The 26,438-nt window shown below is 56.4% G+C and overlaps 1 protein-coding gene across 10 annotated transcripts in view; it reads right to left on the bottom strand.

Annotated features, from left to right (window-relative positions):
* The window catches only part of CTBP2 (C-terminal binding protein 2), a 164,435-nt gene that overhangs the window by 10,463 nt on the left and 127,534 nt on the right, over positions 1-26,438 (bottom strand). For 6 of the 10 annotated variants that reach the window (XM_057530380.1, XM_057530382.1, XM_007173273.2 and 3 more), the window contains 3 exons: positions 15,719-15,931; positions 3,885-4,039; positions 3,379-3,523 (listed from right to left, as the gene is read on the bottom strand). In XM_057530380.1, coding sequence (XP_057386363.1) covers positions 3,379-3,523; positions 3,885-4,039; positions 15,719-15,931 — 513 coding nt within the window. The remainder of the gene's footprint in view (positions 1-3,378; positions 3,524-3,884; positions 4,040-15,718; positions 15,932-26,438) is intronic. The other 4 variants (XM_057530385.1, XM_057530384.1, XM_057530379.1 and 1 more) reach the window with 1 other exon arrangement.

Genomic DNA, 26,438 nt, shown 5'->3' with positions numbered 1-26,438 from the left:
GACAATTTCCATTCCTCGTGGGGCTTGATCTGTTCTGCCTGAAGCCCAGGGGGAAGGTCCAGCAGAAGAACAGCCAAGTGTGGACCTTCTGCTGCAGACGCAGCCAACTGCCCAGGCCCAGGGGCCCCCCCTGCGCCCTGGGAGGTGGGACGAGATGTGATGAGGCTGGAGGAGAGAATCTGTGCGTCCATGAGAAATAAAGCACCGCACCAGCCCGCCCATGGGACGAGGGACTGCAGTGGGGCCATCTCTCCGCCTTCGCACTAGAATTTTGAAATTTAGCTCCTTGGCTCTTGTGCCTGTATGGAGAGCCCAAGGCCAAGGTCTGGGAAAGCGGATACATGGGCTTGGGGTGCCCCAAGGCCTGGGAAAGAGGATACATGGGCTTGGGGTGCCCCAAGGCCTGGGAGGAGGTGCTGCTGGCATCCCCTGAGACCTCCTGCCCTGATGGCCGAAACTCTAAAGCCTTGACCACCCTCTTGAGGGGAAACTCCTTCTAATCTGTTCTTCATACCTTCAGGGTGATTCTCCAAATGCCATCAGGACAAGCTGCTGGCACCCACAGAGCAAGACTGCAGCCCCCGTGGACCCGAAGTCCGAGCCCAAGAGCTGAGCTGCTTGTCCCCTCAGCTGATGCTTTTGCTCTTTGCTCTATCGCCTTCTGAACTGGACCAGGCTGGACACCAGGTTAACGAGCTTGGCCAGAAAGGCTCACAGAGTGACAGTGCTCGGCGCTCGGTCTGGGCCCTAGCTCCCTCCAGCAGCCTTCCAACCTCCCACTGCTTCCTCCTGGATCTTGGGGTGACACTACAGATAGGGAGGATCCCTGTACTTGCCCAGGCGCTGTCCTCGCCTGCGGCGGGCGGCCCAGAGCCCCTCCCTGCTCTGAACAGGAAGCACCTCGCCCATCGTGTCAGGGCCGGAGGCGAGGTGCCCTGGGCCCCGAAGCCTTCAGGAATGGGCTCCAGGGAACGCTGGAGGGGAGCTGCCCTCCCGGGAACACACGCCGTGGGCCCGGACGTCATCAGGAGGGGCAGAGACCTGAGCCACCTGCTCTTCTGTCCTCATTACAGGTCAGCTGACCGAGTGAGCTGCGAAGTGCATTTGGAGACAAAGGACAGCTGGACAGGGGCCCATTTTCCTTCTGCAGAGTCCACATTTGAAAACTGCCTTCAAAATGGCCCAGCAGATGTCCCCGAAGCAGCTCCCTTATCAGATTGGACCAGGATCAACGAAAAGGCCACCGCGGACATGCCGTTTACATCTTTCAACATCGCAGTCCCCCGGCTGGCCTCTGTTGGGGGGACTCTGGGGACACGGCCGCCCCACCCGGGCCCTGGGTCTGCCCGCGAGGCAGCTTCTACAACTGCGGAGATGGGACATTCCCTCGCGGGCACCTCCCATCCCATCTCCCCCCTCCCCCGCCCCCCAGAGAGAAGTGGCCGGGTCCTGGCAAGGAAGCCCAATGTCGCACACACTGAGGGTGGCGGTGTCAAGAGGGGCAGATGCTGCAGAGACGGAGGTAGGTGAAGGGAAAGGATCTGGAGTCACCGGGGGTGTCGAGCCACATTCTCTGTCTCTGCTCGAACTTGGGATTTCAGCCCTATCAAGAGCACAAAGAACGTTTGTCTTCAAACAAATACATTCTTCCCGGTGCCAGGGAAAACTGGAAAGCTGTAGTTTACAGTAGACGTGCTTCTGAAGACTCGCATCCTCCCAAGTTCCTCCATGGCGACAAAGAGGGGCTCAGAGTGATGCTGAGGCTGGAAGCAAAGGCCTGGGGTGCATGTGGGAAGCCACCGCTGTCATAACCCCTCCTCCTCTTGTACAGGCTCAAGCGACCCCCCAGGGAAGGGGGTGAGACGATGGAGACTGGCCAGGGGTGACCCAGAAAAACCAGGATCCATCTTCTGAGCCACCTCTGCACAGCACCCCACTCGGGACAGGGGAGGGGAAGAACAGCACCTGCGGGGCAATGACCACCTCCTGCCTTATCCTTGGGCTTCACCCGGGAGGCAAGCCCAACCTGCCGAAGCCACCACTCCCAGGCCACCTGCCGCTCTGCAGAGCAGCCCAGCACCATCACGAAGAACCAGACCAGACCCAGCGCCACTCAGAACAGGCCCCCCGAGGGGGGCCTGGTTCCTCCCACCACGCGCGCCCACAAGACTTACCCTGTGGTTCAGGAACTGGGTGCAGCCCCGATGCAAGCAGGGGAACTAACTGCTAAAACAAATCCGCAGCCCTCACTCAAGCCCCCGGGCTGGGATCTCAAGGGGTGGGGGGAGGCCGCAGCCCACTGGGGTGCCCTGGGCTGAAGCAGCAGCAGGCGGGTGGGTGTCTGCGGGCTGCGGCGGAGCCGTCACACCACATGCTTGTGGGTGTTGACACACAGGGATGGTGCTGAGCTGACTGGGCGAGGCACTGCATACACCTGGCCTGCTTTTGGAGCACTGGCTCCGTAGGGGCTGAGAAGCTGGCTTGGGGCGGGAGCAGGCAGGGGCATAAAGGCCTGGGTTCCTGACCATTTTGAGGTACCCCTTCTCAGCCTCATGGCTGCAGGGCACCGGGCAGATCACAGCCCCACGCACTGGGTGCAGGGCCGGCACGTTTCAAAGACAACAAGGACAGTCACCAGAGAGGGGCTGGTCTAGAAGGAGCCTTCTGGCCCCTCCAAAGACGGCAGGGCAGCCTGGAGACTCCTGCAGTCAAAGCGTGGCCCCTTGAGCCTCTGCAAATGCTCCACGCACTCAGAGCCCACGCCAGGTGCCGGGACAGGGAGGCCGCCACGCCAAGGCCCCCCCTAAGGGCGCCTGCAGCCCGGGGTCTGGAAAGCGGCCGGGAGCCCTGCCTTTGGGGGTCCGTCTGCTGCCTCTGCTCTTCTTTGGAAACCCCTAATGGCAAGGGATGGGCAGGAGGGGCTGTGCAGTGGTCCACCTGCACTGGCCCTGACCTAGGAAGGTTCCTGTGTGGACAGCAGCCCTTGGGGAGACAGCGCCATCCCAGGACTGCAGGAGACCCAGAAACCCTGAGCTGTGCACCCAGCGCAAGTAATTTCCGGTTGATGGGTCCTGGCCAGTCAACACAGAGGTGTGGCCACGCACCATGCCCTCTGCAGGGAAGGGCCTGTGGCTTGTCTGGCTTAGCATCCTTCCCAAGTGACACAGCCCGGCCCAGCCCCACAGGTCCCAAGGTGGGGCCTCTGAACCCAGCAGGATGCTTCTACCTGTGTATTTGGAGGTGTGCCTGGCTAGGTTCCCTGTGAAACCAGCCCCCCTCCTCCAGCCGGGAGCAGGCACTGTGTGTCCTCTGTTCCGGCTTGCCTCTGCCCCAGCAGGCGCTTACTGGGCACTCGCTGGGCACCCGCCAGGCACTTACCGAGCTCGCCTGCAGCCTTGATGTCGACGTTGTCGTAGCCGCTGCCTATCCGCACGATCACTCTCAGGGCCTTGAACTTCTCCAGGTCCTCCCTGGTGAGGGTGATGGTGTGGTACATCATGGCGCCGACAGCCTCATTTAACACCTGTGACGGGCGAGCAGAGCACAGGTTGGAGGCCCCCACTGCCCTTGAACACGCAGGAGAGGATTCCAGCGGGAAAGCAGCCAGCTAGGACGCGGCCTGGGTGTTGACAGCTTCCCGCAGGCGAGTGGACCCCGGCTGTGCTCAGGGGCCCGCTCGGTGACGCCAGGGGGATGGGGGGAGTGGAGGCGTGGCCAGGGAGGCACACGGAGGTGAGAGAGACTGGCCAGCAGGGACCTAAGGGTGGAAAGGCGGGGGACCCGTCAGGGCGGCGGCGGCACCAAGCACTCGCTCGCGGAATGCCAGCGGCTGCCACCCGACCTGGGGGGGCCAGGGCGGCGGGCGGGGTGAGGAGGGGGCCCACCTTCTCGTGGATCTCCTGAGTGGACTGTGCGTCACAGAAGGCCACGGTGGCCAGGTCCTTCAGGATGGGCATCTCCACGGTGCAGTCTCTGCCATCGAGCAGCGCCACCAGGGGGCGCGGGTGCAGGGGGCCGTTCATGATCTGGGGGCGGATACCTGGGAGGTGGGGACAGGACGGGAGGGGTGGGTGAGGGAAGCGGCCCACCCCACACACGGCGGGACCGCGCAGCGAGGGGCCGGGCCTCCCACACCGGCCGTGCTTCCCAGTGAGGTACCGCGCCCCGCCGTCCACGTGCCTCCCTCCGGGGAGGATTCTGGGACAAGCCAAGGAGACCGAGCGGCAACATCTGTGCAGCCCCCTTGCCGCAGGAGCTGAGATGCCTCCATTCGCGAGCACACACGTAGCCAACAGGCAGCGCTGCGGCGCAAGCTCTACCGCCACCTGGGACTCGGGCCCAGGAACCCGGGCAGGCCCGCACCTGCCTCTGCCACCAGGGCCAGCACGGTGGCTACCCGTATGCCCCTAGACCACCAAGGCCCAGAGGCCTCTGGGACGCAGGAGGGGCCTGGCCCACGGCTGCCCACGGCTCCCCAGGCTGGAGCAGGCTCCGCCCCTCGGCCCCTCCCTCCGCTGTGCCTCCCTGTTCCCACTGCCCTTCCACACACGCGCCAGAGGGTCCAAGATGAAATGGGACACATTGAGGCACCAGCATCGCATGGGAGCTTCCTGGAGGAAACCCCTGGGGGACAGGCGCCCTGGGCACGGCTCAGGGGCCCTCTCACCTGCGCCAGGTGAGGAGAGGAAGCCAGTCCAAGATGCTGGAGAAGGTGTGCGTGTGAGGCCAAGCGGCTTGCCGGGGACTCAAAAGACCAAACGGAATTTCCCAAAGGACCACCGAGTAAGCATGTTTGTCAGCAGCCTAGACCAGCCAGGGCCGTCTCATGTGTTGGTGCTTCTGATGGAGACAAAGGATGCTCGACCGCACAGCTCGGGGGGCACAGGCCGGGGGTGGGCCTCCCTGCACGCTGCCTAAGTGCTGGTTCTCCAGCCCAGCGCAGCTGCAGCGCCTCCAATCCAGACGAGGGAGGAGTGTCCGCCCTCCGCCACGGGGACCCGTCACAAGGGGCACGCAAACGAGCGGCACACGCACCAGCCCAGGGCAATTCATCCTCTCCACAAAACCATTCCTTTCAAATTCACATGGGAAGGTCTTGGATTTTGGCCCCGATGTTGAATCACCATGACCCCCCCGCCCTGGGCATGGGAGAAACACCCCTGGGCTTCGGGAGATACCGCAGCACTGAGGTGGCCAGGACAGGGCACCTCCCGTTTTCTCATCAAATCACAAGTGTTTGACGTCACAGAGCACAAGTCACAACAAGACAGCTTTCCACGCATCTGAGGTTTTCAGATGTTCAGATGAACTCTGATCGTGGCCACTGCACCAGGCCCGGCTCAGCCCATCTTGTCTCCTTCCCCACACACAGAATCTATTTATCCTCTCCTCTGGTGGCCATCTTGGCCACTGGGCTTGATCGGGCTCCTGCAGGCCAAAGCGGGAGCCGCTGGCACGCTTGTCTGCGGGACCTCCGCCTCCCAGCTCAGAACGGCGGGCGAGGGCTCCCCTCCTGGCAGCCCCGAGACTGGGTGGGGCCCCTCCTTAGCCACCAGGGCTCGGGACCCAGTCAGCCACACGCTTGGGCTAGATGCCCAACGAGGAGCCCCCCGTCTGGTGCTGTGGCCACAGTGCCACTGGCGCTGCACAGGGCGGGGGGTGGGCATCCCGCACGCCCACACGCCCGCCGCCCCAGACGGCGCGCCCACGCCACAGCTGCAGCATCGGGGGACAATCACCTCTTTGAATACGGAGCAGAGAAGAGGCTTCTGTCCTGGTCTCAGAAGAGCAGGCTGGGGTGACCAGGCCACCTCTGGGCGGCCCCGGGCTGGGCCTCGCAGGCGATCATGGTCCCTCCCAGCCCGTGAGCGGCAGCCAAAGCCCTTCTGCCTCCTCAGGACCTGGATCCCCAAGTGAAGCTGAGCCTCAACATTCTCTGTCCTGAGAGTGGGAACAGGGATCCCCTACCCCGCATCCTCACCAGCCCTCAACTCACACGGCAGGCGGGGAGCAGGCACCAAGCTGGCTGGCTGTTGGGGGGCTCGCGAGTGCCCTACTAGCATCCTGCTTTGCCCAACTGACAGGTCCACGAGAGCCGAGGTGTTGTGTGCACATGGGGAGAAGGTTCCCCCAAAGACCAAGGCTGACAGCTTCAGACAGGAGCCCCGGAGACCCCGCGGAGGGAGAAGAGGGGGAACAGTAATTTCGCATGGGTCCCACACCTTCTCACTTCACCCTTGAGACAGCACCACCGTCCCCCTTAGAGAAGAGGAAACGGAGGCACAAGGTGGAAAGTACTTCACCGGAGGAAGCAGCTGGAAGGTGCGGCGGCTGTGCCAACTTGGGGTCCACACACAAAAGCTCCTACGCCTGCCCTCTCTGCCAAGTGAGATGACCACACCCCCAAGGACCCATTCTCCTCCTCCAGAGTCTGCCCCCGCCCCACACGCCTCCTACGGAGCCCAAGGTTGGGCTCCTGCAGGACCCCGTGAGCAGATGTGCTCACTTGCCCCGGGCTGCCCCTCCCACAGGGTGAAGAACACCCCGACTTCACACTGGGGGTTGCTGGCAGGAGGGTTAATCAGACAACGTTTTTAAAGTTCATGATCACGACTGGAAATCCGAGTTGTTAATTAAAAAGCAACCACATGGGAAAACGACAGTGGGCACAAGGCAGGCGTCTGGAGAGGCTGAGGGGCCGTCACCACAACGTGTCCATCCACAGCATCAATGCATGCATCCCGTTACCTGGGAAACAAACTCGGGGTTGCCTAGCGATCGCCTCCCTCCCCCACTTGGGTCGCCTTTCTCTTTGGCGAAACCCACCCTTTGCCCTCGTTCAGGCTGGGCATGCAGAATGCAGCTGAGGCTGGTCCACAAGACCCCAAGCTTCCTGAGGCCCGAGGCTTGGATACCGGCTGCAGGCTCTTTATGGTAAGGCAGGAGATGGAGATACAACAGGGACCATGCTGCTCAGAGGTGCTCAGGCTGGGGAAGGATGCTGAGTGGGGACAGCTGGGTGGGTGGTGGGAGTGGGCGAGATTTACAGGTGTTTTGCATGAGATGCAGGGACCATAGTGTGGGCCTGCTGAGGATCAGGCTTTACAGGGACCACGTGAGACCCCCCAGCACTGAGGATGAGAGACAGCTTAGCCAGGTCACTGCCAAGGTCTGCTTCTACAAAGAAAGAGGCCATACCGTATACACATACTCCTTCGGTTCCAGAAGGGACTAAGCCACCTGCACACCTTGGAATCCAATTACTTTCAAGCCACCCTGCCCAGCACCCTCTGTCCCTACAGTCTTGCTGGAGTCGGGGGCAGAGGTACCCAGAAGACCCCAGGAAATGCTGGGAAGATGAAGTTGCAATTAGACTTTTTATCTCACCTCACACGTTAATCGACATCCTTCAGCCCTTCTAACAATTTGAAAAAATTTTAGTGTATTAGAACAGAATTGACACATTATGGATTAAGAGCTGTATGTATTAAGATGGCAAATGATCCTTTCAGAGACTATGGAAAATGGGGTACCAACTCAGGGGCTGGCTCTCAGGCTGAAGGGAGAAGCCCTATTTCCTCTATGGTCAAGGGAATTTAGGGGAGAAAGGCACGGCACAACGTTTAATGAGAAGTCATGAAAAACGGGTCTGTGATCAAAAGCTAGGCTACCAACTACTAGACACTGCTAGGACCCCAAGAAAGAAGCCCCACAAACTCCAAGACTGATAAGAATCACACAACGCTGATTGATCTTATTCCCATTTTGCAGTCAAGGAGACAAGGTAAGGGAACAAGGAGAACTGCCTCAAATAGCACCAGGGACCCCGCAGAGTCCGAGGAAACACCTGCCGATGAGGGTCAGAGGGTCCTGGTGGCCCTGTAGTCAAAATGACCATTCCCTTTCTACAATCCCCTTTCCATTGATGAACTTGGTCTATCCATTTCAGAATAATTCCAGCTGCAACTGGACACACCTAGGAAAGTGTACCAGTGCACTGCTTTCAACAACTTGTCCAGCATTAACTTTGCAGGGCAGAGAGCTCAGTGAACTCCCTTGATGTCAATTACTTGCTGGTTTCAGGCTCGCTTTGGCACAAGCAGGGACGCAGAGCCCCAGCTCGGGGCCAGCTCTGACGTCTGCCCCTGGACCTGGTATTGCTTAGAGCTGCAGCTGCACACAAATAATTGTGCAATTAGACACACTCAGTGGAAAACAAAGATGACGCCGGGCTGAGATGCCGGAGTTTTGTTAAGAGTGGCCAGCGGTCCAGTGAATGCCAAGTGCAAAGCCCTCATGAATTCCAAGGTGGAAAGGGGTGGGCCCCAGGGAGGACTTCAGTAACTTTCTGGCCACCCAGCCTTGATGCCACCTTATTTGGATAACAGCACCATATTTCTTCTTGGAACTGCTCCTTCCCCAGGCGACACAGGCTGAAAGGGCTGCTGTTGGCCAAAAGGGATGACGTACTCCTGCCTTGCAAAGCTGCCCTGTGGTGTTTCTGAGACCCATTTTCTGGCCTTTCTGGACACCGTGTGAGTTCAGTTGACATCCTTCCTACAGAACCATGCGTCATTTTCTAAGGTCTGAGTCGGTTTCTGTTGCTTGCAACTCAAGAACCGAACTGTCTCAGGGACATGAATTTGCTGCTTTCAGATTTCAGTTATTGAGCAGTTTTACCCCAAAGGAAAGTGGCTGCAATAATCGTGTTTGACCCAGCAGGCAGAGAGGCCTCTTTTGTTTTTTGTTTGTTTTTGTTTTTAAGATTTTTTTGATGTGGACCATTTTTGAAGTCTTTATTGAATTTGTTACAATATTGCTTCTGTTTTTATGTTTTGGTTTTTTGGCCACGAGGCACGTGGGATCTTAGCTCGCTGACCAGGGATCGAACGGGCACCCCCTGCGCATTGGAAGGCAAAGTCTTAACTACTGGACCACCAGGGAAGTCTCCAGAAAGCCCTCTTTTAACTATGGACCAGATTTTATGAAGCATCCCAACACCACAGCAGCCTCAAAACCCCCATGCTAGGCTGGCTAGGATAACGGGATGACGGTCACATGTGTGGATGGCCACACCTGTGCAGGGTCACCTCCTTGCTCACCTGACGGGGGTTGGCCAAGTACAGCGGGACTACCCCTTGAGGCCCCCAAAGGACACACATGTGGGGCTGGGACCACTGAGGGAAAAGGACCTCCCACCACACAGCCCAAGTCCACCCAAAGATCTTCACTGCTGCCCAAAGGCAGTTGCCAGGACCCTCTGGGCGGCACCAGTCGTCTAGACAGCTGACACCAGAACAAGTACCTGGAAAGGTCCACAGATGGGAGACCCATGCAGACCTTAGAAAGACCTGAGACAAACGGCAAACTGCCCTGCACACTTAGCACGAGGCTCTGGAGGCAATCAGTCAAACGGATCCTCAGCCCCCAGGACCGGCGAGGTGGCCTGGAAGGCAGCATGCACAGCTCCCATCCCTACGTGCAGGTGGCCACGCGGGGAGCGGAGACGCGGCCACACAAAGCCCAGCGTGGTCCGGAGTGGGCAGGGAAGGACACACCAGGCCCGCACCGGCAGCCCTCTAGCCTGAACCGCTTCCCAAGGGTCTGATCGTGTCTCCTGCCACCCAAAGAACAGCTTCCCCTTGAAGGCAGCTGCTCCCCCAATTAAAAGGCCACTTCCTGCAAAGCAGCACAGCTCAACCCTTACTGGCTGGGCTCAGCAGTCTGATCCCCAGAAGGCCAGACACAGAACCAGATCTAGGGTCCGATAAGCGGCATATTTCACAGGCTTGCATTGCCACGACCTAGAGCTGCAACTCGTGACTGGGGCCAAACCGGGAACCAGATGCTGACCTTGGGACATAAATGAGCCCCTGTCCGAGGCTCGGCTTTCAACTCGGAAACGTGGCTGTGTTGAGGGGTCCACCCAGCCACCCAGGGCCTGCGGTGGCAGAACCCTGCCTGGGAAAGGAGGCTGAGGAGCCTCACGTTGGGGTGAGACATCTCCCTTGCTTTGTGAACATGTTTATCCACGTTACAAAAACTGTTCTAAACTGTCAACAACAAATGTTCTGCAGTTGGCTGGAGTTGATTCAGAAAGCAGTTCTGGAAAGTGAGGGAAGGCAATGACTGTCCCAGACACCCCGGGGAGGTGCCCACCCCACAGCAGCTCCCCTCGCCTTTCACGGGAGGGACGATGTGGCAGGTGAAGGGGGATGGGTGGCCTAGCGAGCGGCCGCGAGGCAGTGATCCGCAATAAGATTGTGTCGCTCACACACATATGGAATCTTAAAAAAACGGTACTGATGAACCTAGTGGCAGGACAGGAATAAAGACGCAGACGGAGAGAACGGACGTGAGGACATGGGGTGCGGGGGGGTGGGGGGGGGGTGGGGAGGGGGAAGGGTAAGCTGGGACGAGGTGAGAGAGTAGCACTGACACGTATACACTACCAAATGTAACAGATAGCTAGTGGGAAGCAGCTGCATAGCACAGGGAGATCAGCTCAGTGCTTTGTGACCACCTGGGGGGGATAGGGAGGGTGGGAGGGAGACGCAAGACGGAGGGGATATGGGGATATATGTATACATATAGCTAATTCACATTGCTATACAGCAGCAACTAACACACCAATGTAAAGCAATTAAACTTCAATAAAGACATTTAAAAAAAAATGTATGCTGCTAAGTGTGGCACTATTTTAAGGTTAAAAAAAAAATGCAGTTACCGTTGGAAATCTCATCTTTGTTCCCACACTGCTATCTGCCTTTTCATTTGGCAAACTCTCTTCTCTCTGCGGTGTCCCTGGGCAGCTCTCCCAGGCCGAGGGAGCTGCGTCCACTTCCCTCCCACACCTCCGGGCCAGTCTGGGATGTGGCCAGGCCACAGTTTGGTTTTGAAAACTCGGTCAAGTGCAGATATGCTCTCCCCGCACAGCAGAGAACCCGATTTTTCTCAGGTTGCCTCGCTTTTCACGTCTTGTTTTGCACCCAATAGCTCCCCGCTCCAGGGGCGTCCTCCTGCCTGTGCCCTGCCTGGCCCGAGGGGGAGTGAGCCTTTTCTTGCTGGCCCAGGATCTTGGGCAGAAACGTCTCGGGATGGAGGTGACGACCAAGGAACAGTGTACGTCCAGCCCGGAGGCTGAGGACCTGATAGAATCACAGCGTGGCTCCCGGCCAAGGCGCAAGTAAAGGGCAGTTACTGAAGTGGACGTCGGCCCATGGGCTTTCAGCTGCTCACCAGCTTTGTAGGCTGAGGCTGCCCTCTCCAAAGTGGACCCTCAGACCCAATCCATCCTCATTCCTTCCCAATTCCTTACCTCCAAGCTCTGACGTGTGAAAGCCTGGCCTGGTTCTAGGGACCCAAAGAGGAACCAGACGTGGACGCTCCCTCAGGGATCTCTAAACACACAGGGAATCTGGCTTATGGAAGAAACAGCTTTCCTCAAGGTACTTCAAATCTGGAACATGAGGGAATACCCCGGCGGTCCAGTGGTTAGGACTCGGCACTTTCACTGCCGGGGGCCCAGGTTCAATTCCTGGTCGGGGAACTAAGATCTCACAAACCACGCGGCACAGCCAAAAAATAAAATTAAGTTAAAATTAAAATCAGGAACGTGAAGTCAGTTTCAATCAGGGCCAAGATATGGAAGTCAACTTGTCTAATACAGTACAAGTGAAATCGGAACATCCTGAAATTCAATGCAGGCTGGAGCTGAATGGCTATGATGAACCTTGGTGTGTTCAGGGCTGAGGAAGAGGAGAAAGTAAAGCAAACCTGGACGACGGATGCAGACACGCAACCACTCTTCCTCTGTGCTCATGGCAGGCATCACTAATTGATCCCAGCACTCTTGGCCTCAGAGTCCCTGTTGACCCCAATGCCCTGAGAGCTGCCCTGCAAGGCTAGCTGACATCTGCTGGCCAAGCTTAAGTGCGCTCAACCTCCTCTTGGAATGGGTAAAGGAAGGTGAAGGTCAATGTTGCACACATTCCACCAATACTGTGAGCAGGGAAAGAAGTGGGGAGATGTAGGGAGGCCCCAGGGGAAGGACGCAAGGTCCCCGCAGCCAGGAGCAGACCGCAGGCCTCCTCAGTCACTCCGGGACAGCCCTCTGTTCTGCTGAGAAGGGTGGGCTTCTGGAGAGGAAGGGGAGAGAGACCCCAGAGTGGGGCTCGGCTCTGTGGCAGGTGCCTGGGTTTGCACCCACCCCCTCACAGCAAGGACCTCACCTGTACCTGGCACTGTTCCCGATGGCCTGTGACACCTGCCCCCTTCCCAATGTGACTCTGCTGCTCCCCCCGCCAAGAGGGGGGGTCCACTTCCCCAGCCCCAGGAAATGTGCTGGCCTCGTACTTCAGTCTGACCCACACAGAGTGACAGAGGTGCTGCAGCACCTCTTCCAAGGCTGGGCCTCTGGGGTCAGCGTCACACCATCCAAATTCACACAGGAACCCGAGACTAGCTGGGAGCTGGGAGGCACTGGGAGGAAGGACCCTGGGGCCGGGGCCCAGCCGTCCCAGCTGAGGTGGGGAGGCCACCACAGACTGTCCAGTCCCAGCTGAGCTCAGCGGCCTAGAAGCCAGGAAGTTCTGGAGTGACCGGCCACACAGCAATAGCTAGCTGACGTGCCCAGCAAGGCAAGGCCAAGGCGGTGAGCCCACCTCTCCTCCACCAGCAGGGACCTATCGCCAGTGCTGCAGAAACCCCCAGAGGCTTGTCCCCAGGCCTTGCCAGGACAGATCAAGGTGAGAGATCCCAGAGGGGAGGGACTTCTGCAGGGGAGGTGCCCCAAGCAGGGACCAAGCTGTGGACAGTTCAGTAATGATGAATTCGCTGTCACAGGCATCCTTATGTCGGGGCTGGAGGCCCTCTCTCCTTCCCCCAGTGATGGGTTAGGCTGCTTCTTCCCCACGGCACTCGCAAGGGCCCTTCTCCAAGGCCTGGCCAACTGTAGGTTTCAGGATTCTGGTGTGGCCTTTTGAAACAGCTCTCTCCTCACCTTCCTGAATGAACCCCCAGCTCTCAGACTTCTCCCCTGGAACCCCCTAGAAGCCCTATCTGATGCTGAATCATACGGCCTGGTCACTAGGAGTCTCGTGTCAGTCTCTCCCTCTCTGGAAGGAAGTTTTCTATTCTTCACTCCGCAAGTAGGGCACCAAGGCCTGGGAAGGTGACAGGGTTCCTGGGGCGCCCGAGGGGTGAGCACAGGCCAGCTAACCTGAGCTCTGCAGTGTCAACACACCCAGCCATCTAGAACCTTGCCCAGCAGGAAACTTTCACTTGACCCTGACTGAGCGCTAGCCCCAAGTCAAGTACTAGAAAAACAGCGGGATTAAAGGTTGAAGACAGAACAACCTGGCTTAAAACTAGCACTGGGGAATAAAAAGGAGTGAAATATTTTTTAACGAAAGTGCAGATGGCCGTGCCATCGTTGTGTGTTATCAGCAACTACTGGTACATCTCGTTTCATTGCATTTTGCAGATATCGCATTTGTTTTTTTTTTTAAACAAACTGAAGGTTTGTGGTAACCGTGTGTTGAGTAAATCTACTGTCACCATTTCCTGCATATTTTAAAATTAAGGTGCGTACACTGTTTTTAAAGACAACACTGTTGCACGCTTTACAGACTATAGTGCAAACATAACTTGTATACGCACTGGGAAACCAAAAAGTTCGTATAACTTGCTTTATTTGCGATATTTGCTTTATCGTGGTGGTCTGGCACAGAACCCAAGTTATGGGTAACTTGGGCTCTGAAGTATGCCTGTGCGGGCACTGCCCACAGGCCCCCGTGATGAGTGGTACAGCCAGGTAGGAACGAAGCCCAACGGTCACCGCACACGCAGCCCTCTCCTCACTAGGGCTATCAGCAACTTGAATGCTACTTGGTCTTCGAAAGCCGGGTTCCTCTACTTAGCTGTGAATATACTAACCACCACCACACTGGCACGTTGAGAGGTGAATGGTATAGGCGTTTGAGTTATACCTCTCAATAAAGCTATTAAGAAAAAACACAAGTGTGGGGAAATGTGGCCTCACCAGGCCCTCTGAGCACCCAGGGGCTGGGCTGTTGGGGGTGACCCACACTCAGGGGGCTCCCGGAAGGCTGGGTGTGCTCCATGGGGGCAGGGGCTGGGGGGCGGCTGGTTTGAAGCCACTCCTCAGCCCCGATTTTAGTGTCCTCTGCAAAAGCAGCTGGAGGCTCGGTCCACAGATGGCTACAGAGTACCCTGACAAGTAGATTAGCTTCTTAAATACAACATGGATCTTAATGAGTCATGGCCTCCAAGTGAGATGCTCTCAGGCCATCTCGCTTGTAGCTCAGGTAAGAGCTGGACAGAGAGCCAGCCCAGCAGGCAGCTCCCAGGCGCCCAGGCCGCTGCCCCCTCCCCACTCAAGGCTTGCTGGGTGCACACTGCTAACCCAGTGTGCACGCACGAGGTGTGTCTTTTAAGCAGAGATCTAGACTTGTGGGACGCACATCATCTAGTTAAAAAAAAAAAAAAAAGTACAACTTCTGTACCTCCAGAAAGACAAGCATTTGTTGTACTTTAACTGACTCCTTAGAGCTGCCCAGGGAAACTGTCCCGGCAGCCCGAATGGTGCAGGGTCCGTACCACACCGGGGAACCGGAACAGAGAAAAGTGATAGATACTTTTCCTTTGCCCAGCAGAGCTTAAAAACAAAACCAGAGCCCTTTATCACTTGTTTAAACTCATTCCCTTAGACACTCACACGCTGGCCAGGCGGGCTTGTCTGGAGTCTACATGCCCCCGCCGTGCTGCGCTGGATGCACCCTTTCCAGGGTGGCTCCTGGTCTTCAGTGTTTGGGCTCCTTCACCCTCCCCTCTGCCCTGAAGAAGCGCCTGATGTTCTGTCTGGAAAACTGGTGTTTCCCACTGGGGGCAAGGCAAACAGCACCCACTCAGACCAGGTGGGAAAGACCCTCCCAACTGACTGGGCCAGGAAGAACCATGCAGGGCATCACCGAAAAGCAACTACGCCGCCAAGGAACACATTTCAAAGCAGCTGAGGACGCTCGGCCCTGCTTCTACTTCAGGGGAAACATGATATATGGTCTGCTTTCCCCCAAAGGCCCAGCCTCACGTGGGTGGCCCTGCAGAACCGGAGGAGGGATAAAGGGACGTGGCCTGGGTGCAAGGGCTGGAGGCTCTGGGCTTGGGGAAGAGCAGATCCCCAGGTGCCAGGACCCACTGGCTTCCCGTCCAGGTGAGGTCACACCTCTGCATGCTTCTCAACACGGGGGACAGTCCCTGGAGGAGCAAGTGACCGGTAGCTTATGCCTGGGGCGGGGGACAACCTCAGCTGCCCCTTCTGGCCGGGAGCACACATGCTCTGCACCTCCTTTCCAACAAACAGCTCCGATGGAATCCCCTGGCGCTCGTTCTCTTACGGGACTGCCCTGTCTCCGCCGGGACCGCCAGGGGTCAGAAGGCACGCCAGCGGCCTGTGCCTTCCCCGTGCCCTCCTTCCTTATGGCAGCTCCTCCAAGTCTGTGGAAGAGATGAGCCTCAGGGCCTCGCCCTAGACCACAGCTAATAGGGCATGAACTTCTCAAGGGCGAAAGGGGGCTCCCAGGCCACTCGCTGACAGGATCCTCCACGCTGTGTGTCTCAGTGCTCAAGGGCGCTGACGCAAAGCCAGGGCTCAGCCAGCCACGCTCACCCACTGCTCCTTGGTCGGGGCCCGCCTTACCTCCAGCCACTGGCCAGCAGCGCCACAGCAGGAGGCGGAGACTGGCCGTGAGGTGGGCGTCCAGGGCCTGCTCTTCCCCCGTGGTGGCGGCTCCACTCTGGTCCCAGCTCACGAGCCAGGAACCCTGAGATTCTGAACTCAAGGGCGGCTTTCCAAGTCCTGAGCTGCTCTGGAGCTCGCTGGAGAGACATACCCCCCTTGGCTCAGCGTCACCTGCAGATTAAAACAGCTCTCTGCAGCCCGGGGGCCCCTCCACCACAGTAATCAGACCAGACCGGACAGTGACGTGCCTGGGAGCCGGGCAACACCCGAGACCAGCCTCAGGTTGCAAAGCAGTAAGTCACGCAGCTGGCACCGCTGCCCTCAGACGGCTTTCCTTAATGGACTTGCAATCTTTCATTGCACCAATAAAGTCACCTACGCACCCCAAACCGGCCCACACAGGCAACCCAAGGTTTGGATAGCTGGGAGACGGCAAGAAGGTATAAGAATACTGTCCACGGGGCACCAGGACGAAGAGATAAAGCCAGTCCCACTGGTTCTCGCCTGTTTAGACGGGCTGCTGTGCTGGGTGCTTCTCTGGCACTTTCTCATTCAAACCCTGTGTTAGAGAAACTCCTTGAGAGCTGCTGCTGTATTGCTAACGAGGACGCAGAGACTGTGTGGTGAGAGAAGCTCATCCAAGGTCACAGAGCGACCACGTGGCAGGCCAGGTCTGTCTCACATCAGCGGCTCAGCCTCAACGCCAGGGCTCACCGTGGACAATCACATGCCACTCCTACATCTCCCTGGGGACCCAACTGTTCACGCCTGACACCGACAGAGCCACAGATGCCACCCGCCCGGCCCTGGGGCCCGCCCACTCTGACAGACAGGTGCTCTCACCTCAGTGGGCTGAGGCAGGCCTTCAGGTCCCCCCCTGACCCCAGCACTGGCTTGCCTACCAATCACAGATGCTCGGCTGGGAATTCATCAATCATAAATCAAGAACCATCGTCTGCTGTTTCTCATGGTAGAGACAGACCTTTCCCTTTGGGGTCACTCTGGATTTTGAGGCCTGAAGGGTCAACCACTGGGGTGGTAACTGCCGTGCAATGTAATCCTGTGGCGCCAGGGAAGAGACAAAGCCCCTCCATCCTCCATTCCTCCCAAGCTGAGACGTGCCCAGAGCCCACCCCAGGTCCGTCTGGTCTGCTGCTTGCCCCTGGAGCCCTCAGAACCATGGAGATGGGAAGGCTGCACCCAGGCAAGTCAAAGCCCCCACAGGGGGAAAGTGACCCATGAGTACACGGCCCCTCCCCCAGCCACTCTCAGGGACACATACTCACTTCGCAGAGTCCTAAGACCCAGCTACACCCATGGGCCCGGCTGATAAGAAACCTGGTCCAGAAGATGGCAGCTTGGCCCTTGACCTCTGCTCTGCCCCTAAAAGGATTAAGCCAGGACTGTCCTTACGAGGCGCAACCTGGAGGTGGCCTGTGGCCAGGCAGGGCTTGCTGAGGCACTGGAGCCTCAGCCGGGATGGAGACGGAAGAAGCACAAGGCTTTCAGATAACTTAGTTTTTCCTGTGGCTCTAAAACCCAAAAGGAAAGTGATTCTCAAGGACCCTTTAACAGGCTTGCTGTCCGGCAGGCCAGGGCCTCGGGGCTGGATGAGCTCAGAGGACTGAGCTTTGACCAGCTCTGGGCCACGTGCACAAGACAGAGCCGGGGCCCAGGTGACCCACGGCTGTTCGGTGTCGCGGGCCTCTCACACCCAGTCACCACCTTAGACGGAGGGAGGACACGGTCTGTCCCTTCTAAACAGTAACTGCAGAGACGGTCAGGCCATTAGGCCTCGTCGGAGGACAGAGCTCCTCACGGCAGCATCTTGCTAGAAAATACTCGCAGTGTGTAGGGAGTTACCATGTCTGTTTCCTTGAGGTTTCAATCAGCCTGGGGAAAAACCCGATCCACGCCCTTCGCCACACGTGCGTGCTGGGCGATCTCGCTAAGCCTGCACGCTGAGCCCTGCCCGAGAGCCTCCTCGGTCACCTTCTTCCGTTACTGCTCAGAGATTCATTTAACAATTAGCTCATTAATGGTGCCAGATGCCAGGGCATCGCGGTGGGAGACGGTCCTCGTGAGTGTGTGGCCAACACCAAAGGAAAAGCCACCCATGCTGGCACTGCTGCGTCACCGTCTCCTCTCGGAATTGCGCTTTGCCGCCCTGAGAGCACCGTCCCGGATGGGGGGAGCAATCGCTGGTTCTCTTATTAATGCCAAACTCAGCAGCAACTCCAAGGACCACATGTGAGGCACACAAAGTCTGTTCTCCACCCACAGCCCCCCCCAAGCGGGGGGTGTTCAGAAATCCGCGTCCCGCCTGGAGTCCCGACACTGGGCGGGGAAGCCGAGCAGCCCAGGCCGGTGTCTCCCCCTGGCCGGGGGCTGAGAAGGGATGGGCTGAGCCTCTGAGCCTCGGGGACTTCCAGGAAGCCCTTGCCCACGGCGTGGGGACCGCCAGCGGAGGCCACTGGGTATTTCACTTATTTCTCAAGTTCTAAAAATGTGCCCATGGCAACAACAGAAGGGGATGTTTAAGACAAATAAAGTGAAATAAAGATGAGAAAAGAACAAACGGATGCCAGGAGTCTGGCAGAGGCAGGCGCTGCAGGCCCACACGCTGGCCTGAGTGCCGCCAGCTTGTTTGTGATGGGCTCATGCTGGGCTGGTGGGACCAGGGGAGGCTGCAGTCAACCCACTAACAGCATAAATCACCTGCCCCGACCCCTCTCCAGGTGAGCATTTGGAGGGGCCTGGCACCCAGCAGGTGGGCTTCGGCACAGCCGGGACAGACTGGGGCCAGGGAACCCCTTGGAGGGGGTCCCCAACCAGGCTGAGGACGCCCCACTCTTCTTGGTGCCTGCAAGGGCCCTTCCTTCCAAAGCACAGGAAGCAGCAGTAGAACAACACTGGCCCCCCAGGCTCGCCTGGCCCAGGTCGACAGGGGCCACAGCAGGCGCGTCGCCAGGAGAGCAGGTCGGCCTCCGCGTGCCCCACGCCCCGAGCCCTCCTGGGCTGCTGCCTCTCTGGTTGGCTAGCCCCCTGGCATCAGATGGACCGACCCCACCAGGGCCCCTGAGGAACAGACAAGATGCCCTTCGCCCTAAAGGCCACTGGAAGAGCCTAGCAGACTCAGGCTTATTTTTCGAACTGCACTGCCTGGACCAAGGGCCCATAAAAACAAAATACCGCCCTGCGTCTTAGCTATGGCAGCCACCAAGGCCGGGATGGAGGTGGAAGAAGCACAAGGCTTTCAGATAACTTAGTTTTTCCTGTGGCTCTAAAACCCAGAAGGAAAGTGATTCTTAAGGACCCTTTAACAGGCTTGCTGTCCGGCGGGCCAGAGGCCAAGCGTGCTGCCCTTAGGCCCCAGAGCAGCCAGGAAGCTAATTCTCCCAAGTGCAACAGCTGGTTGGACGTCCCCGCCCTGCTCTTTTCCTCTGTAACTTTAAGTCTAAAGCGATCCAGACCCAAAGCCCAGTTCACAGGAAAACACTAGAACCCATCACAAAGTCATATTTATTCCTTCAAATATAAAGCATTTAATAGACAACTCCCCAGCAGGAAAGCCGGTTAGGTTCAGAGGTGAGCTTTAAGCACCATAGATGGAGGGGGAAGGGACCGGCTCAGGCTGGGCTGCTGGCGACAGCATTCAACTCCCCAGCCAGAGCCCCCTCAACTGAGAAGAATCGCCACTTCCCTGTGGACTTGGCAATGCCCACCGAGGGCTGGGCTAAAGAAGCAGCAGACACCCTGGAGAGGAAGTCAGCTGTCTGCTGCAGGAGAAGCCCAGCCAGGCCCCAAGCCTGCGCCTGTGAACTTATCAACTTTAACTGGATAAGGCCCTGGTAAAAATTTTAACAAAATTTTTAGATGAGATGCAGGAAGTTGTCACAAGGTAGTAGAGCCTGTGAATGGGAGGGTGCAGGTTGAGGCATGATGGGGAGGGAACACTGCACATCTAGAGCGGATGCTGATTCTTTGGACATGTTGTTGAGGGCGGGAGAAATTCAGCTCGTGATTGCTCAGAAAAAGGATTTTTTTGAGCAAAGGGCTCACTGGTCCCACCTTAGGAGCAATGTGAATCTTTCAAGAGATCTCATTTCCCTCTTTACTTTGGTTGCTAGGAAGCTCAGAGTGAAATTCTCACCTGTCCTTGTGCACAGGACTGCAGGGAGTGCTGAGTTCTGGCCTTATCACCCAGCTTCATCTTTTCCTGCGCTTATTTTTCCATCCACTCAGTTTTACCCTTGTGTGTGTTAGAGCTCTTCCTGATAGCCAGGCTTAAATCCTCTTAGGACCAAAGAACATTTTACATTCCATTTAATCACACAGAAGAATTAATTTCCTTGACTCTCCCAGAGGGCAGCACGGTACAGAGGAAAGGGGCTTGGCTCTGCAGCAGAACAGCGTGGATCCAAGTGCAAGTGCAGTCCTGCAGAGCACCAGCTAGGGACAGGCAAGCACCAGTAGGTGCCCCTGGGGCCACACAAGCACTGAGCTTACCCACGTGCAAAGCCTGGGCCAGCCCATGTGACGTGGTCCCCAGAGCTCTCTGAGGGGTAAGTAGGTCCATCTTCCCAATGTCACACTTGGGGAAGTGACCCTCAGAGCACCTTGGGACTCCTACTCTGGAATCACCCTCTTTACTTCCTCTTGCTGACATGGACCTTGGTTTCCAGCATGGGCTGGTGTCCCCCGCCCTTCCCTGACTTCATACCACTGTTGAATTTCCCATGCTGTCCTAATGTGCTGTGCTTGGTGGTTCATCATGACACAGTGACCAAGCACAAGTTTGGAGTCAGACAGGCTGGCCCCAAATCCCTGTCCTGCTGTGTGACCTGGGGAAGAGTGCTAACCTCTCTGATCCTCAGAATTTTCATCTTGAAAGGGGAAATGCCTACAGTCTTCCTGGGAATTCAGATGAGATAACTGTGGTCCAATACTGCAGAATGGTGACATTTACTCTTATTTATTGGGCTGGGTAAACCCTAGATGCACTCAAGGCTGGCTTCTCCAACCCCAGTCCTGGTAGAGAGCAAGAGGCGTATCAGGGGCAACTTGGGGCCAGGGGCTCCCTCTGAGCCCTGCGGGGGGCGACGTTTTCCTACCAAGCCAGTATCGGGAGGACTCGCTCCCCATCGGCCTCACCAGCACTGCACACAGCTGAGCAGGCATCAGAGTGAGTTCCGGCTCTCCTCCCGTCGCCTCCCGTCCCCGGGAGCACAGCCCAGAGACCTCATTTACTAGTACAAACTCTGCACCAGAGTTTTCTCACCCAGCTCTCCCACGTTTAAACAAGAAGCTGTTCCGCTCACATTTGCAAACTCTTCCTGGGATCAGTTCTCAACCGCACTCAGAACGCATCCCCAGGAACCGCCCACCCTCTCAGTGGGGATGAGTGTTTACAGGTTTGATTTTATGCTCTCCTAACAATTTGGCAAAGGGTGTTTTATTCATATGCTGAGCACCACTGTTTGACTAAATTTAACTGCCATGTGCCTTCCTGTTCCCAGAGCAGGAGGGAGCAAGTAAAAGTCAACAGTCTTGGGTTTTTTTCCCCCTTTACATGGAAAACAACTAAAAAAGCCCTTTGTGTAAGCCAGCCTCAGAGGTGGGTAAAACACACCCAGCAGCACATTAACTTAAGTACATTTAGCTTCTATATTGCTAACAAGGGCTAATCAGTTATGGATTAAAGCATTATTTCCCTTTCATAAACTTAAAAAAAAAAACCCATGTACTAGCAAAGAGCCTATCAAATAGCTTTAGAATTCTTGCCTTGCGTAATCTTAGGGAAAAGAAATAGGTTCCAAACACCTGAAAATCTTCCACGTTAATATATGTTGATTTTTCTCTTTTAAAAACGGTGTTGGGACAACTGAGTATCCACGGGCAGCAGAATGCAGTGGGACCCCTACCTCACTCCAGATTCAAGTCAACTCAGGATGGTGTAAAAGGACCTAAATGTAAGAGCTAACACTACACAAAGCTCTTAGGAAGGAAACTGAGGCACAAATCTTCATGACCTTGGATGATGACACCAAAACCACAGCAACCAGAGGGGGAAAAAAAATAAACTGGACTTCATCAAAATGAAAACTTCTGTGCTTCAAGGACAATATCAAGAAAGTGGAAAGACAACTGCAGAATGGGAGAAAATATTTGCCAATCAGGTGTCTGATACCAAAAGCCAGTGAGGACTTTGGGTTTTGCTTCCTGGGCCCCATGGCCCACCCAGGTCCACCCAGTAGAATGTAAGTTAGAGAAGCCCAGTGTCCAGTGGACACTGGACGCTCAAGGGCAAGGGTCATGTGAAGAAGTAACGTGGCGAGGGGGTCTGTTGGCCTTGCCTTTTCTTGGGCAGATAAATGCACCGAGGCTCGCCCTGTCTGTGCATTGGGCTCAGGCACTTGTGTCCCCTGGAAAATCTAACTGGCGCCGTGGACGAGACTGCCACCTCTTCTAAGCATTTCAGAGAGGCAATCATCCCTGGAGGAGTTTGGGGTTGGAAAGAGATACTAATACACAGAACTGTTACCTAGAGACCAAAGCCACGTCCGACAGGCCACTTCCTGAAGGCAGAGGCCAGTGAGGCCCCGCTGGACGAGGCCCCACTCTTTATTACTCAGAGCCACTCTGTAAAACTGGAAGACCAAACGCCCATCTAGAGATGAGGAGGCATGGTCAGCCTGTGCCGGGCAACTTGGTGCTGCTCAGGCCACACGAAGAGGGTCTGGTGACAGGAGCTCAGGCAGAGCTGGCTGGTGTCCAGCAATAGTCTTAGCCCCATCTTCCCCCGAAAGACCACAGATCAGTTCCTTTAAACTAACTCGCAGGAAAGCACAGCAAGGAACAGCTTCATTAACCACCTTCTCTGTGTCTCACATCACATTAGGCAGAAAACCTACAATGACCTCAGAACCTCCAAGTGGCCAGCAGCCCATTTCACCAGTAAGGGGGAGGGGGGTATTCCCAGATTATTAGGCACAGAACTGGGGTCCAAACCCAAGTCCCCACAGATCACACTCCTTGTACGATCATTGATACACACCCTTGCAGAGGGGGTCTGAGCCATCAGGGTTACGGGGGGGTTCCACAGAAGAGGTGAATTGACAGAAGGGTCCAGATACCCAGTTCTGTGAAAGGCCCGTTAAGCTTTTCTGTGACTCAGGCCTGGCAGCGTGGCCCTCTGCCACGGCACAGATAGCAGCTGGGACGCCTCCAGGCCACCAGACCACAGCGTACCTAGATGCTGTCCTCCATGGACAGAAGGACCAAGTCCACACCCAAAAGGTCAGAGCAGGCTGTTTTGAGGGACAGATCGCTGTGGGATAAGCCCAGTCTCTGAGCCGAGTGCCCCAAAGCCAGAGTCCTGCCTCCCGGCCTGAGAAGTGACCAAGGAACAATGACAATGATAAAAGCACCACTTTCAAAGCTGGCCCAGCCAAGGGGGGCACCCTGAGTGAGGAAGGGAAGAAGAGTGAACCAACCAAAGGGCAACCTTGGACTCTAAACCCACGCACCCAGTGGCCAGCCCGAAAGACCCTCCAAGTGCAAAAGCAAAACAAAAGCCTGTCGATTTTATCGACCTTGGACTTATTTCAGGTGTTTTACTTGGAATGGCCTAGCTGTCAGCACCTTGGAAGTACACGGCTCCTTCCCGGGCTCCACCTGGAAGGGAGGCTGTTGGGGAGAGGGGCCCCGGGCAGAGCAGGAGGAGAGTCCTGCTGGGTGACCCTGGACGAGTCCCCCGCCAGCTCCACGTGGCTAGGATTTCCTGACCGTGGAGGTATATCACTCTTCAAGAAAGCCCGTTCCAGGGAGTCACAGGGCAACAGCCAGGACCGTGACAGCCTTCTCGGGCTACACCTGCACATACAACCACCCTCGTGCTGCTTTGGGCAGCGTCCTCTCCCTTAGCCCGGCCACAGCGTTTGCAGCTTGACGGTCATTCTGGAGCTTGAGCTCTGCCCTCAGCCTCCCCTGCCAGCGCACTCACGCTCCTCGGGGATGCTTCTCCAGGTGCTGCAGGCTCCCCACGTGTGTCCCGATCCTGGCCCTTGTGTCACACTGCAGTAACTGTTCTCTTATGTATTAACTGGGGGGAGGGTGGGGGGATGCACCTGAAGCCAGGCTGGGGTCCATCCACTTGTGAGTACCAAACATCTGACCCCAAGCCCGGAACACAGCAGGGGCTGGAGCAGTGCTGAGGGGACCAGCCCCCAGGGGTCTGTGCTCAGGAACCCTGCCCTGGACCGCAGCCCGGGAGAGGTCTACTTCCTTTACACATCTCCCTGGGCAGGCTGCAGGATCCTGACAGCGGAAGAGCTGGTGTCACCATCCCGTTGCTCTGCAGGGCCAGCTCAGGGGCACGGTCCCCACATACTGACATGCAGGGGTCTGGCTGAGCCCACCCTTCTTGGGCTGGCTCTGCTTTGCGGGCAGGGAATGGGTGTGACCAGTTGGCTTGGCGGGAGGGTGTCTTTGGGGCCGCATGGTGGCCTCCTCCAGGCTGATGGTTTGAGGGTCATCACCCTCAGAACCAGTGAACCGTCTGGACCCCAGTCCCCAGCACAGATCTTCATGTGCAGAGGGACCTTCAAAAACAAAGGCAAGGACACGGGCGGAATCACCAGGCGTGCGTGGGCCTGACAGGAACAATCCTCCATTCTGATTCTGATGGGACTTCCTACCCAGGAGACCCGGCATGCACTCCCACGGTGCCGGAAACCAGTGCCAAGATATCAGTATCACATCAAACACTGCCACGCAAGTGACCAGCTCTGGTGACAGGTAACACTGTGACACCACCAGCCTCTCCCACGCCCCCAGTATAAATGGGCTGCAGACACCCCTGTCCTGTCCTGTCCTGAAGGGTCTTTGGGCAGTGCCCCTGGCAACTAGATGGGAGTCACGGATGTACTTAATCGAGAAAAATGCCTGTAAGGAAACTGAAAAGGGCCAGAAAGAGAGCGGGCTGGGGCTGCATCTCTCACGTTGGAAGCTCTGGGGCCCCTGCAGCCCGTGTGTGGCGCTGTATTCGCGGAGGACAAAACCGTGAAGATGGCCGCAGCACTGCTGTTCACACGATGCACCCGGCTGCACCCGGCACAGGGGGGGACTCGCGCGACGGCAAATCCTTGGCCGAGGTCGACACCATGTGACGTGGGGGGGAGGGGGCATCACTGGGTTAGAGCCGCTGCCAGAAGGTTCCACAGCTTGTGCCCCAGTCGAGCAGGTCAGTGTGTAAACGACAGCAGATCCACTGGGTACCGATACTCCCGTGGGTCTGACATGCGGCCCCACTCATCCCGCGTCACGGGGGCTGGGGGCTGCCCTGGGGCCCATCCTCACCTGGTCACCCTCCACTGCCCGGTCCATGGACTAGCAAACAGGAGCCTGGTATTTATAGCAACAAAGCCAACCAAGATGAAGCAGGTAGTTCATGGACCGAGAAAAGTAAATATAAATTAAAATATCTACTCCAGGATATGTTGTACAACACAGGGAATATAGCCAATATTTTGTAATAACTGTAAATGGAAAGTCACTTTAAAAAATGTACAAAAGATGAAAAAATTAAAATATCCAAAGCATATAAAAATAAAACCAAGCACTTAAAAACAAACAACCCACCCACTGCAAACACTCAGATCACCCCTCCAAAGGGAGAGAGGAGATAAGTCCACCTCCTGGCATCCCCTGCCCCTCCAGATCAGAGGGAAACACGTGAGTTAAGCGAAAACCAGAATGAAGATTTATTCATGCTGGTTTTGCCGCAAATGTCCAAGGCGGCTCGATCTGGATTTAAAGATCGCGGTCTCCCGTTTCGGCTCAGCAGCCGCAGCGGTGGGGCTGGCCCTGTGAGCTTCAGGTTTCTAGACCCGAGGTCTGCGGTGGTTTCCTTAACCGTGAACGTTATGGACTGCAGGTTCCAACAGATCCCAATCTGGCTATTGACTTCATGAAATCTGCCACACAAAATGCCACGTATCCAGGCTCAAAGCTCCCGGGGAAGCCAAGCTCCTACCCCGGTCCCTGACACACTGTTTTCGGGGGAGAAGATGACACACTGAACGTTCGAGAAGGAATGAGAGGAACCACTGCTACGGGACAGATCATCTGACAGAGAAATTTTTTTGCTGGCAGACTTCCGACTGCAGACTTCTTGGCACTGGCTTGCTGCCATGCAAATGAAACAAAAATCAATATCCCTCGGTCTGCAAAACCGTGTGTTAACAATCACACTCCAAACAACTTAAATAAGATCCCTCACCCCCGTACCCAAATAACAGCGACTGTTTTTGTTAGAAGGCAGTGCAAAATAAACAGAAAAAAAGAAGAAAAGAAGGCAATTTAACAGGTCCTCCTTAAGCAAAACCTTTCCAGGACTTCAGCGTGGAGATAATCTTTCTGTGATTATGACCAAACCCTCCCGTTGCTTAGCAACACATAATTAAGGAATATGTTTTCAGATCCGCTTTGCAAGCCCAGCCATTATCAGATGAAATTACTGAAGCAACAAATGTCATCGCCATGCAAATTAGTTGGTTGCAAAGAAAGAATGTTTGACTGTGAGGGGGAAGACACAGGGCCTGGGAAATATTGTCTGACTTCCCTCCTGTCACACATTGATTAAAAAAAAAAAAGTCAAATAAATTTTATGGTAAGA

This window comes from Balaenoptera acutorostrata, chromosome 16, assembly GCF_949987535.1.
Source record: "Balaenoptera acutorostrata chromosome 16, mBalAcu1.1, whole genome shotgun sequence".
Taxonomy (NCBI): Eukaryota; Metazoa; Chordata; class Mammalia; order Artiodactyla; family Balaenopteridae; genus Balaenoptera; species Balaenoptera acutorostrata.
This window is presented reverse-complemented; position numbering and strand designations above follow the sequence as displayed.